Below are 19,354 nucleotides of genomic sequence, written 5' to 3'. Positions count from 1 at the left end.
AAATATTGGGCTGTTCCTCTTTTTGTAATTTCTATCTAAATTGCTGCAATTATAAAAGCAACCACACTTTATACGCACTTTATTGTCTGTGAAGCACTTTGTACTTTGGGATGGGTGGCACTTGTGAAGGATATTGCGATATAAATGCAAGTGTTTCTTTCTTTCATATACAAGTCTGCTAACCTCGATGGCTCGTCAATTCGGAATCTGTTTGAATGTGATCACTGCTAGAAACGGATAAATCCAGAGAAACACTGAAAAATGGCACGGTCATTTATAAAATGAAAAGTAAACTTTAATGAACCCTGGAGCACAAAATATACTTCTTTGGTTGTACAAATTCACTAGTTCCAGTCTGAGATGAACTGTCAGCCCAGAGGAAGCAGCGAGCTGCTCCTGTTGAATGTAGTGACTGAGGGCTCTCTCCTGTCTCCAGGGATCGCCACTTGATTCCCATAGATAACTCCGTCCAGTTTCATAATTCCAAATCAAACCCAGCAGAGGAACATTTTCAGGCTGTCCCGATCACTCAGAATTCCCATCCGGTTAGTGATTGAAAAAATCCTACTGCGAATAACCCCCAAATGATTTCTACCAAATTCACCTCATTAGCAGCACATTCAAAACCTATGTGGATCTGGGACAAGGTTTCTACAAAGAACAATCAGTCAATATAACTTGCAGCCCATCACTGGGAAAGGGATGACAGGGAGATGGGGGAGGGGGTGTTATACAGAAAGCCCCACGACAATCCATTGCCTTCGGGAGGGGGAAGGTTGGGCTGATAGTGCCCCAGGTAACCCCCCCCCTCAACCCTCACCTCTCATGCCCCATCACTGAGAGATCCCAAGACCACCTATTGACCTTCCCATTCTGGAAGCAGCCCATGACGTCCCTCACCCCCAATCACTGAACTTCTAGTTCTCAGACCAAAGTCCCTGATTAGTTAGGAGGGTTAGGGTTAGACCCGCCTGCCTGTGAAGGTTACAACCTGGTGACCCCAGCAAGGGAGATGCATGGGGGTTAAATGTCCTCGATCGATGAGAGCTACCCCATTTGGTCTGTCTATTAGTTACTGAATGCAGACTCTGTCCCTGATTTCAGCAGACCCACCCAGGGTTGAATCTGGGATCTCGGAGCTTCCTCGGACCCTGATATGTTATTAGTGTTAACCGTGGTTTCTTCCCCAGACCCACCCCCTCCGCCCCCTTGTAGTAGACAGGCCGTCGCAGGTCAAAATGAGTCTATCCATCACTGCTTCCGCCTCCAAAAGTGCAGAGAGGGTGCGGGGTGGAGGGGAAGCTGTTCTTCTTGGTTAAATCTAATCCCCGATTCTCAGCTCCATCAGCCTTGGTCTCCTTGGCTGTTGATGAACTCCTCTCTCTCGGGGCTTGGTGACTTCAACACAAAGTTGAGTAGGAAGCTTGGCTGCAGGACTCGTGGTTCATGCTGCCTCTGCCCCCACCATCTGCTACTGCCCTGCCACCCTTACCCACCCACCCCACACGAGGTTCCAGCTGGGAGCCTGGCCCTATCCCCTTGCCCATGCATGCTTTTGTTCCAGCCAGTTTATTAACTACACTCCAAGATGCACAATCTGCCACCACTATGAAGCACTAGGATCTGACTGCAGTTCCACACACAGCCCCACATCCTGCCGGCAAGGCAATGGGGGAGATCTGCAGCCCAGTATCAAACTACAAGAGGCAGCTTTGGGCCTCGAACCCCCTCCCCAACCCCACCCCACTTTCTCATTAAAAACCGTATAAAATCCTACAGGATTAGTCTCTGCCAGAAATTAAAATCCAATCCACCTAAAAACAGAAAAGAACACAGAGTCTGTAAGATGTGAAGTGTGAGTGAGGGCACTCGGTGCTGGGAGGGCGATGGGTCCTTTGCCAGCGCTCTTCTCACGTGGGCACCGTGGTCTCTGCACTCCGCAGATGAGGCTGCAATGAACGCTTGTGGCTGTATGCGGCAGAATTGCCCAGCGTGGTCAGTGTTGGCAACCGACGGTTGTCTCCCATCTCCTCGCTGTCCTCACCAAGCCGGGCGACTGAGAGAGAGAGAGAAAGGGTCTGTTAGAGGAGGGCAAAGGGCAAGTCAAGCCAACAAGTGATCAAGGAGCACAAGGGGTCCCACTATGGGATACAAGGGTCCAGTTCCTGACTATGGCTCCCAGAGTTCAATGGTCATAAACCAGCGATCGATTTCACTCCAGATTAATCTAGATAATTCCATCAAAACATCTCGCAAGCAAATAAATAACAAAGGATTGTGTTATTATTTTTGTTGAGTATGCAGATACAGCAGCCATTTCACACACAAGATCTCACAAAGTGAATCGGTCAGTTTAACATCAGTAGTGAGCAAGGTTTTAGAAACAATAATCAGGCAATAAAAATTAACAGGCATTTGGAGAGGTTTGATCAATTAAGGAGAGGCAGCTCGGATTTGTAAAAGGTAAATCATTCTTGATTAATGTAATTCAATTTTTTATATAGATTTTCAGAAAGCTTTTAACAAAGTACCACATAAAGGGCTAGTTAACAAAATCGAGGCTCATGCAATAGGAGGGTCAGTGGCAGCTTGATGTGATAAATGGTTTATAATGGGGAAGAGAAATGGCTGACCAACTAAATATAAACTTTGGTTCTGTCTTCACAAAGGAGGACACTAATAACATACCAGAAATGTTGGAGAACACAGGGTTTAGTGAGTGGGAGGAACTGAAAGAAATCAGTATTAGTAGGGAAATGGTATTGGGGAAATTGATGGGATTAAAGGCCGATAAATCCCTGGGGCCTGATAATCTACATCCCAGACTACTTAAGGAAGTGGCCCTAGAAATAGTGGATGCATTGGTGGTCATCTTCTGAGATTCTATAGACTCTGGAACAGTTCCTACAGATTGGAGGGTAGCTAATGTAACCCCACTGTTTAAGAAGGGAGGCAGAGAGAAAACAGGGAATTATAGACCAGTCAGCCTGACGTCAGTAGTGGGGAAAATTCCACAGTCCATTATAAAAGATTTAATAGTTGAGCATGTGGAAAACAGTGGCAGAATCAGACAGAGTCAGCATGGATTTATGAAAGGGAAATCATGCTTGACAAATCTACTGGAATTTTTCGAGGATGTAACTAGTAGAGTTGATGAAGGGGAGCCAGTGGATGTGGTTTATTTGGACTTTCAGAAGACTTTTGACAAAGTCCCACATAAGAGATTAGCGTGTAAAATTAAAGCACATGGGATTGGGTGTAGTGTATTGAGATGGATAGAAAACTGACTGGCAGACAGGAAACAGAGTAGGAATAAACGGGTCTTTTTCCGAATGGCAGGCAGTTACTAGTGGGGTACCACAGGGATCGGTGCTGGGACCCCAGTTTTTCACAATATATATTAATGATTTAGATGAGCGAACTAAATGTAATTTCTCCAAATTTGCAGATGACAAAGCTGGGTGGGAGGGTGAGCTGTGAGGAGAATGCAGAGATGCTTCAGTGTGATTTGGACAAGCTGAGTGAGTGGGCAAATGCATGGCAGATGCAGTATAATGTGGATAAATGTGAGGTTATTCACTTTGGTAGCAAAAACAGGAAGGCAGATTATTAACTGAATGGCTATAAATTGAGAGGGGAGAATGTGCAACGAGACCTGGGTGTCCTTGTACACCAGTCGCTGAAGGTAAGCATGCAGGTGCAGCAGGTGGTAAAGAAGGCAAGTGGTATGTTGGCCTTCATAACCAGAGGATTCGAGTACAGGAACAGGGATGTCTTGCTGCAGTTATACAGGGCCTTGGGGAGACCACACTTGGAATATTGTGTGCAGTTTTGGTCTCCTTATCTGAAGAAGGATGTACTTGTTATAGAGGGAGTGCAGTGAAGGTTTACCAGACTGATTCTTGGGTTGGCGGGACTGACATATGAGGAGAGATTGAGTCGGTTAGGATTATATTCACTGGAGTTCAGAAGAATGAGGGGGGATCTCATAGAAACCTATAAAATTCTAACAGGACAAGACAGGGTAGATGCAGGAAGGATGTTCCCGATGGTGGGGGAGTCCAGAACCAGGGGTCACAGTCTGAGGATATGGGGTAGACCATTTAGGACTGAGATGAGGAGAAATTTCTTCACCCAGAGAGTGGTGAGCCTGTGGAATTCGCTACCACAGAAAGTAGTTGAGGCCAAAACATTGCATGTTTTCAAGAAGGAGTTAGATATAGCTCTTGGGGTGAAAGGGATCAAAGAGTATGGGGAGAAAGCGGGAGCAGGCTATTGAGTTGGATGATCAGCCATGATCATAATGAATGGCGGAGCAGGCTCGAAGGGCCGAATGGCCTACTCCTGCTCCTAGTTTCTATGGTTATTTTTCAGACTGAAGCATGGCAGACAGTGGTGTTCCCCAAGGGGAAGTGCTTTCTTTGCTCTCTATGCACAAATAACTTTGACCCTGGAATGTGGGATAGAAATTCAAAATTTGCCGATGATGCCAAACTTGGAGGATTAGTGAACAGTGGAGATGATACATATCACTTGTAACGGGACAGGCATAGGCTACCAGAATGGGAAGACAAGTGGTAGATGGAATTTAATACAGAGAAGTGTGAGAACACAAGAATGAGGAGAAGTAGGCCGTTTAGCCCCTTGAGCCTGCTCCGCCATCTGCTGAGATCATGGCTGATCTCATTGTCGCCTCAACTCCGCTTTCCTGTCTTCCCCCATAACCCTCAACTCGCTTGCTGATCAAAAATCTGTCTAACTCAACCTTGAACATATTCAATGACCCAGTCTCCACTGCTCTCTGCGGAAGAGAATTCCACAGGATAACAACCTTTCGAGAGAAAAAAAACTACCTACCACAGTCTTAAATGGTACACACTGCTGCTACTGTGCGTCAGTGGTAGAGGGAGTGAATGTTTGTGGATGTGGTGCCAATCAAGTGGCTACTTTGTCCTTGATGGTGTCAAGCATCTTAAGCGTTGTGGGAGCTGCACTCATCCAGGCAAGTGGAGAGTATTCCATCACACTCCTGACTTGTGCCTTGAAGGTGGTGGACAGGCCTTGAGGAGTCAGGAGATGAGTTACTCACCACAGGATTCCTAGCCTCTGACCTGCTTTTGTAACCACAGTACTTATATGGCTAGTCCAGTTCAGTTTCTGGTCAATGGTAACCCCAGGATGTTGACAGTGGGGGATTCAGCGATGGTAATGCCATTGAATGTCTCATGAAAGCCTCATGGCCTCATTCTGGCTGTAATGGCTCAATTACTCCAAGGATACTCCTAGGGCTGTAGCGAGGGCATTAAACTGTGTGTTCTGGAGAGGGGATAAGTAGGCCGACAAAGCAAAAAGATATGGCCGCATTGCAGGGCAACTACTTAGGTAATGATATCCAGAGTGTGACAGGAAGGGACAGAGTGTACAAAAAAATTTTTTAAAGCAGCAAATAGGGTCAAAGGGGGAAAAAATGGTAGAAAGGCAAACTTAATAGCTCTTTACTTAAATGCACATAGTATTCAGAGCAAAATAAATGAATTAACAGCACAAATAGAGATTAATGGACAGGCAGGGAGGGAAGGGTGGTGGGGTAGCTTTGTTAGTACAAAATGGAATAAGTACGATAACAGGAAATGATCTTGGATCGGAAGATGTAGAATCCATATGGATGGAGGTAAGAAATAACAAGGGGAAGAAGACACTGGTGGGAGTAGTCTATAGGCCCCAGAACAGGAGCTATACTGTGGGACAGAGAATAAATCAGGAGATAATGAGAGCATGTAAAAAAGGCAGTACATTAATCATGGGTGACTTTAATCTTCATGTAGAATGGGAAAATCAAATTAGCAGAGGCAGCCATGAGCAAGAATTCATAGAGTGTATTCGGGACTGTTCCCTAGAACAATATGTTGTGGATCTAACCAGGATCAGGCTATTTTGGATCTGGTAATGTGTAATGAGGCAGGTTTAATAAATGATCTTAGAGTAAAAGATCCCCTAGGAAACAGTGATCATAACGTGGTGGAATTTAGCAGGCAGTTTCAGAGTGAGAAACTTAGCTCAGAAACAACTTGCTAAACTTAAATAAGGATGATTACAAAGGAATGAGGGCAGAGTTGGCTGGAGTGGACTGGGAAAGGAGTTTAGCAGAAAAGACAGTTGATGAACAATGGCAGACGTTTAAGAAAATAGTTCATGACTCGCAACAAAGATATATCCCAGTGAGGAAAAAGGATTGTAGAAAAGGGATAAACCAACCATGGTTAACCAAGGAAGTTTTAGATTGGATTACTTGACGTTCCATCCTAGTGAAGAATTCTATCATGTTATGGTCACTGTTCCCTAAAGGACCCCACACAACAAAGTTATTAATTAAACCCTTCTCATTGCACAATATCAAATCTAGGATAGCCTGTTCCCTAGTCGGTTCCTTGACATACTGGTCTAAAAAAGCATCTCGTAACACTCCAGGAATTCATCCGCCACACTATTATTGTTAATTTGGTTTGCCCAGTCTATATGTAGATTAAAGTCACCCATGATTACTGTAGCACCCTTGTTACAAGCATCTCCACTTTCCTGTTTAATGCCATCCCCTACCTTATCACTACTGTTTAGAGCCCTATAGACAACTCCCACCCTTTGTTGCTTCTTAGCTCCACCCAGACTGATTCTATATCTAGATTTTCCAAGTCAATATCCTCTCTCACTATCGCACTGATTTCATCCTTAACTATCAACACCACCCCACCTTCTTTTCCTTTTTGCCTGCCGTGCTAAATATCGAGTAGCCTTGGATATCCAATTCCCAGCCTTGGTCACCCTGCAGTGATGTCTCTGTAACTGCAATCATATTGTACCCATTTACATGTATTTGTGTTGTTAATCCATCTATCTTATTGTGAATGCTCTGTACATTCAGGTACAGTGTCTTTACACTTGTTTTTTAAAAATATTTTAACACTTTTTTTGTATAATGGCCCTATTTGCTGCTGGCTTTGTTCCCTCTGCCTTCCACTTTTGCTTTCTATTTTTCTGTCTTTCATCCGATCTTTGTTTCCCTCTCGTGTCTGCCCACTCAGGTTCCTACCCCCCTGCCAATCTAGTTTAAACCCTCCCCACAGTGTTAGCAAATACCCCTGTGAGGATATTGGTCCCAGTCCTGCTGGGGTGCAACCCTCCAGCTTGTACAGGTCCCATCTTCCCCAAGAATTGGTCCGAATGCCTCAGGGATCTAAATCCCTCCTTCCTACACCATCTAGGCTATGGGCCAAGTGCTGGTAAATGGGATTAGGTTGGTAGGTCAGGTGTTTCTCAGGTGTCGGTGCAGACTCGATGGGCCTCTTCTGCACTGTGATTCTGTGATCTCTCCAGCCACACATTCATCTGGGCCATTCTCCTATTCCTGGTCGCACTAGCATGTGGCACTTGGATTAATCCTGAGATTACGACCTTTGAGGTCCTGCTTTTTAATTTATTTCCTAGCTCCTATATTCTGCTTTCAGGACGTCATCCCTCTTTCTACCTGTGCTATTTGTACCAACGTGGACCACAATCTCTGGCTGTTCACCCTCCCACCCCTTCAGAATGTCCTGTAGCTGCTCAATGACATCCTGGACTGTGGCACCAGGAAGAGATGGGTAACACCATGGATGAGGAGGGGCATCATCGTAGGATGGGGGTTTCATGTGGGTGAGGAAAGGTACCCCATGGGCAAGCAGGGGGGAACCATTGCTTCTTGTAGGCTGCCTTCACATCTGGGGTATATTGGAAGGGATGCAGAATGATGCCAGCACTAAAATATGTTGCACAGATGAGGCTTGTATTGGTTCAAATTTAAAAGATTAAGAGATAATCTAAAGGAGGTGTTTACGATTAAAGTCTTCGATTTGGTCAATTTTCCTCTGGTGTGAGAGTCAAGTACACGGGGTCATAAAATTTGAGAGAGAGACGTGCTCGGGACAAGACCTGCATTTACTGTCCACCTGCTGGGCCAAGGTGAACACTGTCAATCCCTCTCATTGTAGGCTGGGTATAAGGTGAAGGCAGTGCCCAGGCAAAACCCAACATAGATCATCTCTCCAATCGCAATCTCACCACATGCATTGTGCACACAGCAGAGCGTTTACCCTACCCCAAATCCACAGCACCTTAAAGCAGCAATTCTCCTGAATTAAAAGATCAAAGAGTCAAGGGGACATATGGTCAGAGTGAGCAAAAAACACTCACTGTCAGGATACAAAACAAAACCAAATCAGCAGGACCACAAGAGGCCTCTGCGAGGCCCAGGGGGCAGGGCCGGGTCCCTCAGCCGAGAGGCCCGGGGTCAGGGCCGGGTCCCTCTGCCGCGAGGCCCAGGCCGGGAACCTCCTCCGCGAGACCCAGGGGTCAGGGCCGGGTCCCTCTGCCCCGAGGGGCAGGGCCGGGTCCCTCTGCCGCGAGGGGCAGGGCCGGGTCCCTCTGCCGCGAGGGGCAGGGCCGGGTCCCTCAGCCGCGAGGCCCGGGGAGCAGGGCCGGGTCCCTCAGCCGCGAGGGGCAGGGCCGGGTCCCTCTGCCGCGAGGGGCAGGGCCGGGTCCCTCAGCCGCGAGGCCCGGGGAGCAGGGCCGGGTCCCTCTGCCCCGAGGGGCAGGGCCGGGTCCCTCTGCCCCGAGGCCCGGGGGGCAGGGCCGGGTCCCTCTGCCGCGAGGCCCGGGGGGCAGGGCCGGGTCCCTCTGCCGCGAGGCCCGGGGGGCAGGGCCGGGTCCCTCTGCCGCGAGGCCCGGGGGGCAGGGCCGGGTCCCTCTGCCGCGAGGCCCGGGGGGCAGGGCCGGGTCCCTCTGCCGCGAGGCCCGGGGTCAGGGCCGGGTCCCTCTGCCGCGAGGCCCGGGGAGCAGGGCCGGGTCCCTCTGCCCCGAAGGGCAGGGCCGTGTCCCTCTGCCGTGAGGGGCAGGGCCGGGTCCCTCTGCCCCGAGGCCCGGGGTCAGGGCCGGGTCCCTCTGCCGCGAGGATCAGGGCCCTGGCGCGAACCGAGCCGCTGCCAAGAGGTTAGGAACCAGGCTGCCACTGCCAGGCCTGAGGCTGCCGGTTGACCACGTACTGAACAGACTGTTGTGGACGCAGGCAGAGAACACACTGATCATCACCCCAAACCCCCACCATACCTTACAGAAAAGGGGGAAGCTCTCACCTGAAGTGCTGCCATCATCCATGTACATGAGGTCATCCATGAAGTCTGGAGACTAAAAGCAGGAAAGGTGTAGCATTAGTTTATCAGCATCAGCTCCTGGCATCTTGCTACTGACAGCAACATTACCTCATCAATCTGGTCCCAGGGCATCTCCACCCAGCACCAGACAGACAGACAGACAGAGAGAGAGACTGTCTCCATGTCAGACACACAGTTTGGTCCCAGTACCACTCCACCCTGTTGCAGACAGTGAGGCACTGCTATTGTTACCCCTACAACATTGGACAGTTAATACAAGCCCAGACACACTGAGACTCTGACCCATCCTTGACATGTTATTTCCGCACTACTAGCTTCTTGTGTTGACACTAAAACAGGCTTCTCGTTCGAAGTCATGTCATTCAGACACATCCTCAAGAGTTCCACATCCAAGGAATTATGTTCCGCAGTTGTAGGCTGAGCAGGTTTTTACGGACGGTCCCACAAAAAGCATCAAAATAATGGATTAGTTCCTCAGTTTTTGGCTACGTGGTTTCTGGGAGGAATGCTATCTGCAAGGGCTTCACTTCAAACAGACTGAGTTAAATCTAAAACATTCAGCTAAACTGTTAAACAGGGAGTCGGTGTAACATCAGTACTAAAAATCTGACACTGCAGCGCTCCCTCTGTACTGACCCTCCAAAAATGCAGTGCTCCTTCAGTACTGACCCTCCAACACTGCAGCGCTCCCTCAGTACTGACCCTCCGACAGTGCGGCGCTCCCTCAGTACTGACCCTCCGACAGTGCAGCACTCCCTCAGTACTGACCCTCTGACAGTGCAGCACTCCCTCAGTACTGACCCTCTGACAGTGCTGCACTCCTTCAGTACTGACCCTTCAACAGTGCAGCGCTCCTTCAGTACTGGCCCTCCGACACTGCAGCGCTCCTTCAGTACTGACCCTTCAACAGTGCAGCGCTCCTTCAGTACTGACCCTCCGACACTGCAGCGCTCCTTCAGTACTGACCCTTCAACAGTGCAGCGCTCCTTCAGTACTGACCCTCTGACAGTGCGGCCCTCCCTCAGTACTGACCCTCTGACAGTGCAGCGCTCCCTCAGTACTGATCCCTCTGACAGTGCAGCACTCCCTCAGTACTGACCCTCCGACACTGCAGCACTCCCTCAGTACTGACCCTCTGACAGTGCAGCGCTCCCTCAGTACTGACCCCTCTGACAGTGCAGCACTCCCTCAGTACTGACCCCTCTGACAGTGCAGCACTCCCTCAGTACTGACCCTCTGACAGTGCAGCGCTCCCTCAGTACTGACCCTCTGACAGTGCAGCGCTCCCTCAGTACTGACCCTCTGACAGTGCAGCACTCCCTCAGTACTGACCCCTCTGACAGTGCAGCACTCCCTCAGTACTGACCCTCTGACAGTGCAGCACTCCCTCAGTACTGACCCTCTGACAGTGCAGCACTCCCTCAGTACTGACCCTCTGACAGTGCAGCACTCCCTCAGTACTGACCCTCTGACAGTGCAGCATGCCCTCTTTTCATGTGTTTATCTGGCTAAGTTCTCCTCACTTCTTACTGGGTTTATTAGTTATCTTCAATTTATGGCCTATAGTTCTGGTCTCCTGACAAGTGCAACAACTTTTCTACATCCAAACTATCAAAACTTTGAGAGTCATAGTCATACAGCATAGAAACAGGCCCTTCGGCCCATCGTATCTGTGCCGGCCATCAAGCCCCTATCTATTCTAATCCCATTTTCCATCACTTGGCCTGTAGCCCTGTATGCTGTGGCATTTCAAGTGCTCATCTAAATACTTCTTAAATGTTGTGAGGGTTCCTGTCTCTACCACCCCCTCAGGCAGCGAGTTCCAGATTCCAACCACCCTCTGGGTGAAAATTTTTTTCCTCAAATCCCCTCTAAACCTCCTGCCCCTTACTTTAAATCTATGCCCCCTAGTTATTGACCCCGCCACTAAGGGGAAAAGTTTCTTCCTATTACTCTATCTATGCCCCTCATAATTTTGTATACCTCTCTCAGGTCCCCCCTCAGCCTTCTCTGCTCTAAGGAAAACAACCCTAGCCTATCCAGTCTCTCTTCATAGCTGAAACGCTCCAGCCCAGGCAACATCCTGGTGAATCTCCTCTGCACCCTCTCCAGTGCAATCACATCCTCCCTATAGTGTGGCGACCAGAACTGCACACAGTACTCCAGCTGTGGCCTAACTAGCGTTTTATACAGCTCCAACATAACCTCCCTGCTCTTATATTCTATGCCTCAGCTAATAAAGGCAAGTATCCCATAAGCTTTCTTAACCACCTTATCTACCTGTGCTGCTGCCTTCAGGGATCTATGGACATGCACACAAAGGTCCCTCTGATCCCCTGTACTTCCTAGGGTCCATTGTATATTCCCTTGCCCTGTTAGTCCTCCCAAAATGTATCACCTCACATTTCTCAGGATTAAATTCCATTTGCCACTGCTCTGCCCATCTTACCAGTCCATCTATATCGTCCTGTAATCTAAGGCTTTCCTCCTCACTATTTATGGCTGCAACAATTTTCATGTCACCTGCGAACTAACTGATCATGCCTCCTATATTCACGTCTAAATCATTAATGTACACTACAAACAGCAAGGGTCCCAGCACTGATCCCTGTGGTACACCACTCATCACAAGCTTCCAATCACAAAAACAATCTTCGACCATCACCCTCTGCCTCCTGCCACTAAGCCAATTTTGGATCCAATTTTCCAAATTGCCCTGGATCCCATGGGCTCTTACCTTCTTGACCAGTCTCCCATGCGGGACCTTGTCAAAAGCCTTACTGAAGCCCATGTAGACTACATCAACTGCACTACCCTCATCTACACAACTAGTCACCTCCTCGAAAAATTCAATCAAATTTGTTGGACATGATCTCCTCCTGACAATGCTGACTATCCCTGATTAATCTCTGCCTCTCCAAGTGGAGTTTAATACTGTCCCTCAGAATTTTTTCCAATAGTTTCCCTACCACTGATGTTACACTCCCTGGCCTGTAATTACCTGGTTTATTCCTCCTACCCTTCTTGAATAATGGTACCACACTCACTGTCCTCCAGTCCTCTGGCACCTCTCCTGTGGCCAGAGAGGATTTGAAAATTAGTGTCAGAGCCCCTGCAATCTCCTCCCTTGCCTCACACAGCAGCCTGGGATACATCTCATCTGGGCCTGGGGATTTATCCACTTTTAAGCCCGCTAAAACCATTAATACATCCTCCCTCTCAATGCTAATTTGTTCAAGTATATCACAGTCCCCCTCCCTGGTTTCTACATCTACATCGTCCTTCTCCATAGTGAACACAGATGAAAAGTAATAATTTAAAACCTCACCTATGTCCTCTGGTTCCACGCATAGATTGCTACTTTGGTTGCTAATGGGCCCTACTCTTTCCCTGGTTATCCTCTTGCCCTTAATATATTTATAAAATGCCTTGGGATTTTCCTTTATCTTGCCCACCAGCGTCTTTCATGCTCCTTCTTGGTTCTCCTAATTGCTTTTTTTAAGTTACCCCCCTACACATTCTATACTCCTCTAGGGCTTCCACTGTTTTCAGCCTTCTCTAACTGCCACAAGCCTTTTCTTTCTTATCCAATCCTGTATATATCTGTGGACTTGTTGGGGTCACCCTTCACCTTTACAGGAACATGTTGGCCCTGAACTCTATTTCCTTTTTGAATGACCCCCACTGCTCTGGTGTAGACTTTCCTACAAGTAGCTGCTCCCAGTCCACTTTGGCCAGATCCTGTCTTATCATACTGAAATCGGTCTTCCCCCAATTCAGGACCTTTATTTCCAGTCCATCTCTGTCCTTTTCCATAACTACCTTAAATCTTAAGAGTTATGGTCACTATCCCCGAAATGTTCCCCCACTGACACTTCTACCACTTGCCCGGCTTCATTCCCTAAGATATAGTCCAGTATCGCCCCTTCTCTTGTTGGACTTTCTACATGTTGGCTCAAAAAGCTCTCCTGGGTACACTTTAAAAATTCTGCCCCCTCTAAGCCTTTCACACTAAGACTATTGCAGTTAATATTGGGGAAGTTGAAATCCCTTATTATCAACCTATTATTTTTACACTTCTCTGAGACTTGCCTACATATCTGCTCATCTATTTCCCCCTGACTGTTTGGAGGCCTATAATACACTCCCAGCAAAGTGATTACCTGCTTTTTGTTTTTAAGTTCTATCCAGATGGCCTCATTTGAGGAACCTTCTAAGATGTCATCCCTCCTTACTGCTTGATCAATAGTGTAATGCCACCTCCTCTTTTACCGCCCCCTTGTCAGGCCTGAAGATTCTATACCCTGGAATATTGAGCTGCCAGTCCTGCCCCTCCCTCAACCATGTCTCTGTGATAGCAACAATATCATATTCCCATGTGTTAATCAACACCGTCAATTAATCTGCCCGACTTGTAAAACTCCTTGTGTTAAAATAGATGTAATCCAGCCTTGTATTATTCCCTTGTGCCTTAACAGGTCTATATTTGCTCTGCCTTCCAGACTGACTTAGTTTCTCTTCTATATTTGGCTGTGCATCACCCCCTACTGTACCTCCACTCTGCATGCCACCCTCCTGCTAAATTAGTTTAAACTCCCCCACAACAGTACAGAAGTAAACCATCCCTGCAAGGATGTTGGTCCCCTTTCAGTTAAGGTGCAATCCGTCCAACTTGTAGAGGCCCCACCTTCACCAGACCCTGTGGATCCAGGAAACTAAAGCCCTCCCTCCTGCACCATCTCTTCAGCCACTCATTCATCCTCTCTATCCTCCTATTTTTATACTCACTAGCACGTGGCACAGGGAGTAATCCAGAGATTACAACCTTTGAGGTCCTGCTTTTTAATCTGCTACCGAGCTCCCTAAATTCTTCTCGCAGGACCGCATTCTTCTTTCTACCTATGTCGTTGGTACCAAGGTGAACCACGACCTCTGACTGTTCACCCTCCCCCTTCAAAATGCCCTGCAGTCATTCTGCGACATCCTTGACCCTGGCACCAGGGAGGCAACACCATCCTGGAGTCATGTCTACGGCCACAGAAGTACCTGTCTGCACCCCTCACTATTGAGTCTCCTACCACTATTGCTCTTTTTTTTATTCATACGTGGCCCATCCCTAATTGTCCTTGGTCAGAGGGCATTTAAGAGTCAACCACATTGCTGTGGGTCTGGGGTCACATGTAGGCCAGACCAGGTAAGGACGGCAGATTTCCTTCCCTAAAGGACATTCGTGAACCAGATGGGTTTTTACAACATCTGACAATGATTTCATGGTCATCGTTAGACTTTTAATTTTAGATTTTTATTTTGTTGAATTCAAATTCCACCACCCACCATGGCGGGATTCGAACTTGACCACAGCATTACCCTGGCTCTGGATTACTAGCCCAGCAACAATAGCACTATGCCATCGCCTCTTGCACTCTCACTCCTCTCCCCTTGTGTAGCTGAGCTGCCCACAGTGCCGTGAGCTTGGCTCTGCCTGCAAACTCCGAAACCCGTTGCTCAGGCTGGTCAAGTCGCAGGCACTTCCTGCACATGTGCTCATCCAGGCTGCAAGAATTCCCACGTGCTGCAGGCTGTACAGCGCACGGGACTGCGCTCCCTTGCCATACTTCTGTTTGTTTTTAATTAAAACACTAATTTAAACTAAGTAGAAAACTATTTAGTCTTACTTAAAAAAAAAATGTTGAGACTCTAACCTTCTGTAACGTTGCTTTTAAGTGGGAAAAAAACAACTTACCCACTACTTACCAATCAGCTCTCTCCTTTCGAATTCCAGCGCCGCCAAGTGTCTGGGTGAGAACCGGCTCCCTCACAGGTAAACTCTGCTCCTGCTCTTTATACAGCCGCTCTGCTCCCTCAGAGGTAAACTCCCGCTCTTTATACAGCCGCTCTGCTCCCTCAGAGGTAAACTCCCACTCTTTATACAGCCGCTCTGCTCCCTCAGAGGTAAACTACCACTCTTTATACAGCTGCTCTGCTCCCTCAGAGGTAAACTCCCGCTCTTTATACAGCCGCTCTGCACCGAGAGGTAAACTCCCGCTCTTTATACAGCCGCTCTGCTCCGAGAGGTAAACTCCCACTCTTTATACAGCTGCTCTGCTCCCGCTCTGCTCCGAGAGGTAAACTCCCGCTCTTTATACAGCCGCTCTGCTCCCGCTCTGCTCCGAGAGGTAAACTCCCGCTCTTTATACAGCCGCTCTGCTCACGCTCTGCTCCGAGAGGTAAACTCCCGCTCTTTATACAGCCGCTCTGCTCACGCTCTGCTCCTGCTCTGCACTCTCAGAGGTAAACTCCCGCTCTTTATACAGCCGCTGTGCTCCGAGAGGTAAACTCCCACTCTTTATACAGCCGCTCTGCTCCGAGAGGTAAACTCCCGCTCTTTATACAGCCGCTCTGCTCCCGCTCTGCTCCGAGAGGTAAACTCCCACTCTTTATACAGCCGCTCTGCTCCTGCTCTGTACTCTCAGAGGTAAACTCCGGCTCTGCTCCCTCAGAGGTAAACTCCCGCTCTGCTCCCTCAGAGGTAAACTCCCGCTCTTTATACAGCCGCTCTGCTCCCTCAGAGGTAAACTCCCGCTCTTTATACAGCCGCTCTGCTCCCGCACTGCTCTCTCAGAGGTAAATTCCCGCTCTTTATACAGCCGCTCTGCCCCCTCAGATGTAAATTCCCGCTCTTTATACAGCCGCTCTGCTCCGAGAGGTAAACTCCCACTCTTTATACAGCCGCTCTGCTCCGAGAGGTAAACTCCCGCTCTTTATACAGCCGCTCTGCTCCTGCGCTGCTCTCTCAGAGGTAAACTCTCGCTCTTTATACAGCCACTCTGCTCCTGCGCTGCTCCCTCAGAGGTAAATTCCCGCTCTTTATACAGCCGCTCTGCTCCTGCGCTGCTCCCTCAGAGGTAAATTCCCGCTCTTTATACGGCCGCTCTGCTCCTGCTCTGCTCCGAGAGGTAAATTCCCGCTCTTTATACAGCCGCTCTGCTCCCGCTCTGCTCCCGCTCTGCTCTCTCAGAGGTAAACTCCCGCTCTGCTCCCTCAGAGGTAAACTCTCGCTCTTTATACAGCCACTCTGCTCCGAGAGGTAATCTCCCGCTCTTTATACAGCCGCTCTGCTCCCGCTCGGCTCCCTCAGAGGTAAACTCCCGCTCTTTATACAGCCGCTCTGCTCCGAGAGGTAATCTCCCGCTCTTTATACAGCCGCTCTGCTCCCGCTCGGCTCTCTCAGAGGTAAACTCCCGCTCTTTATACAGCCGCTCTGCTCCCTCAGAGGTAAACTCCCGCTCTTTATACAGCCGCTCTGCTCCCGCACTGCTCTCTCAGAGGTAAATTCCCGCTCTTTATACAGCCGCTCTGCCCCCTCAGATGTAAATTCCCGCTCTTTATACAGCCGCTCTGCTCCGAGAGGTAAACTCCCGCTCTTTATATAGCCGCTCTGCTCCGAGAGGTAAACTCCCGCTCTTTATACAGCCGCTCTGCTCCTGCGCTGCTCTCTCAGAGGTAAACTCTCGCTCTTTATACAACCACTCTGCTCCTGCGCTGCTCCCTCAGAGGTAAATTCCCGCTCTTTATACAGCCGCTCTGCTCCTGCGCTGCTCCCTCAGAGGTAAAATCCCACTCTTTATACAGCCGCTCTGCTCCTGCTCTGCTCCGAGAGGTAAATTCCCGCTCTTTATACAGCTGCTCTGCTCCGAGGGGTAAACTCCCGCTCTTTATGCAGCCGCTCTGCTCCTGCTCTGCTCCGAGAGGTAAACTCCCGCTCATTATACAGCCGCTTTGCTCCAAGAGGTAAACTCCCGCTCTTTATACAGCCGCTTTGCTCCAAGAGGTAAACTCCCGCTCTTTATACAGCCGCTCTGCTCCGAGGAGTAAACTCCCGCTCTTTATACAGCCGCTCTGCTCCGAGGGGTAAACTCCCGCTCATTATACAGCCGCTTTGCTCCAAGAGGTAAACTCCCGCTCTTTATACAGCCGCTCTGCTCCGAGAGGTAAACTCCCGCTCTTTATACAGCCGCTCTGCTCCGAGAGGTAAACTCCCGCTCATTATACAGCTGCTCTGCTCCTGCTCTGCTCCGAGAGGTAAACTCCCGCTCTTTATACAGCCGCTCTGCTCCGAGAGGTAAACTCCATCTCTTTATACAGCGGCTCTGCTCCCGCTCCGCTCCGAGAGGTAAACTCCCGCTCTTTATACAGCCGCTCTGCTCCCGCTCTGCTCCGAGAGGTAAACTCCCGCTCTTTATACAGCCGCTCTGCTCCGAGGGGTAAACTCCCGCTCTTTATACAGCCGCTCTGCTCCGAGAGGTAAACTCCCGCTCATCATACAGCCGCTCTGCCCAGAGAGGTAAACTCCCGCTCATTATACAGCCGCTCTGCTCCGAGAGGTAAACTCCCGCTCATTATACAGCCGCTCTGCTCCTGCTCTGCTCCAAGAGGTAAACTCCCGCTCTTTATACAGCCGCTCTGCTCCGAGAGGTAAACTCCTGCTCTTTAAACAGCCGCTCTGCTCCTGCTCTGCTCCGAGAGGTAAACTCCCGCTCTTTATACAGCCGCTCTGCCCAGAGAGGTAAACTCCCGCTCTTTATATAGCCGCTCTGCTCCTTTTTTTGTTGTTTTACCTTTAATAATTATTTAATTTCCCCCTATTCTTAGGTTACTAATTTTGTAATAATCAACAAGTTACTCAGCTGCTAATTTAAATCTAAAACAAAGCTAAGAGCTGAAATGCTCAGCAGCCAATCACCTGCCTGCTCTCCTGCGACATCACTTTTTGTTTTTCTCACTGACGGTTTGAAAGGCTATTTGGGTTCCCTGTCTCTCCCCCCGCTCTTTATTCAATCTCTCTCTACACTGTTTACACCCAGGACCCTCTCTCACTCCTGCCGCTGATAGTGGGGCCTCTGTCTCTCCCCCCGCTCTTTATTCACTCTACACTGTTTACACCCAGGGCCACTCTCACTCCTGCCACTGATAGTGGGGCCTCTGTCTCTCCCCCCGCTCTTTATTCACTCTCTCTCTACACTGTTTACACCCAGGGCCACTCTCACTCCTGCCACTGATAGTGGGGCCTCTGTCTCTCCCCCCGCTCTTTATTCACTCTCGCTCTGCGCTGTTTACACCCAGGGCCACTCTCACTCCTGCCACTGATAGTGGGTCCTCTGTCCCTCCCCCCGCTCTTTATTCACTCTCTCTCTGCGTTGTTTTCACCCAGGGCCACTCTCACTCCTGTGGCTGATAGTGGTTTCATTAGGGTTTCATAACACTAAAACCCTCTTGCCTTGAAAAACCTAAAACAACCGAAAGGCACATCACAAAAGCAATTTTCAAAAAATTTCACACGAAGCCACATAAGGAGCTGTTAGGACAGGTGACCAATTGTTTGGCTTAAGGAGCGTTTAGACGGGGAGAAAGGTGGAGAAGTGAAGAGGTTCAGCGATGGAATTGCAGCTGATGGCATGTAGCAATGGTGGAGCGATTAAAATCAGGGCTGCTCACAAGGCCAGAATTGAAGAAGGGCAGGTATATCGGAGAGTTTCAAGGCTGGTGGCGATTGCAGAGGTAGGAAGGAGTAAGGTCATGGAGGGATTTAAAGCTAAGGATAGGAATTTTAAAATGAAGGCATTGCTTAACCAGTTTCCAGTCTAAGTCAGCAGACTCAGGGGTGGCAGACAAATGGAACTTGTTGCAAGTGAAAACAGGCAGCAGAGTTCTGGACCTCCAGTTTACAGAGGGTGGAAAATGGGAAGTCAGCCAGAGCTGCTTTAGAATAGTCAAGTCTACAGACAAAAGAAACCCCGTGGATGATGATTTCAGCAGCAGCTGAACTGAGGCGAGTGGTGAAGACATGCAATGTTACCTAGGTGAATGGAGGGAGTCACGGTGATGGAGACGATATGGACTTGGAAACTCATCTCAGGATCAAATAAGATTGTGAACAGTCTGATTCAGAATCAGACGGTTGCTATAGTGGCTAGGGAATGGAATTTGTGGAGGGCTCAGTGACAATGGCTTCAGTCTTCCTAATATTTAATTTTAGGAAGTTTTTGTTCATCGAGTACTGGATGGCAGATAAGAAGCCTGACAACTTAGTTTGACAGACTAAGACCTCAGCCTGTATGTTTTTCTTATAAAATATAGAGATATGCTCATTG

At 48.9% G+C, this 19,354-nt stretch overlaps 1 protein-coding gene across 1 annotated transcript in view; it reads right to left on the bottom strand.

Moving 5' to 3' along the window:
* Positions 1-273: 273 nt before the first annotated feature.
* scrib (scribble planar cell polarity protein) overlaps positions 274-19,354 on the bottom strand; it is a 289,526-nt gene continuing 270,445 nt past the window's right edge. Inside the window, exons 40-41 of the mRNA XM_078534268.1 lie at positions 9,165-9,216; positions 274-2,056 (exon numbers count right to left, since the gene is read on the bottom strand). Coding sequence (XP_078390394.1) covers positions 1,911-2,056; positions 9,165-9,216 — 198 coding nt within the window. The 3' untranslated portion in view covers positions 274-1,910. The remainder of the gene's footprint in view (positions 2,057-9,164; positions 9,217-19,354) is intronic.

The sequence above is a fragment of the Cetorhinus maximus genome, chromosome 3 (genome assembly GCF_964194155.1).
Source record: "Cetorhinus maximus chromosome 3, sCetMax3.hap1.1, whole genome shotgun sequence".
Lineage (NCBI taxonomy): Eukaryota > Metazoa > Chordata > Chondrichthyes > Lamniformes > Cetorhinidae > Cetorhinus > Cetorhinus maximus.
The sequence above is the reverse complement of the archived record's forward strand: the minus strand, read 5'-3'. Positions and strand labels throughout refer to the sequence as shown.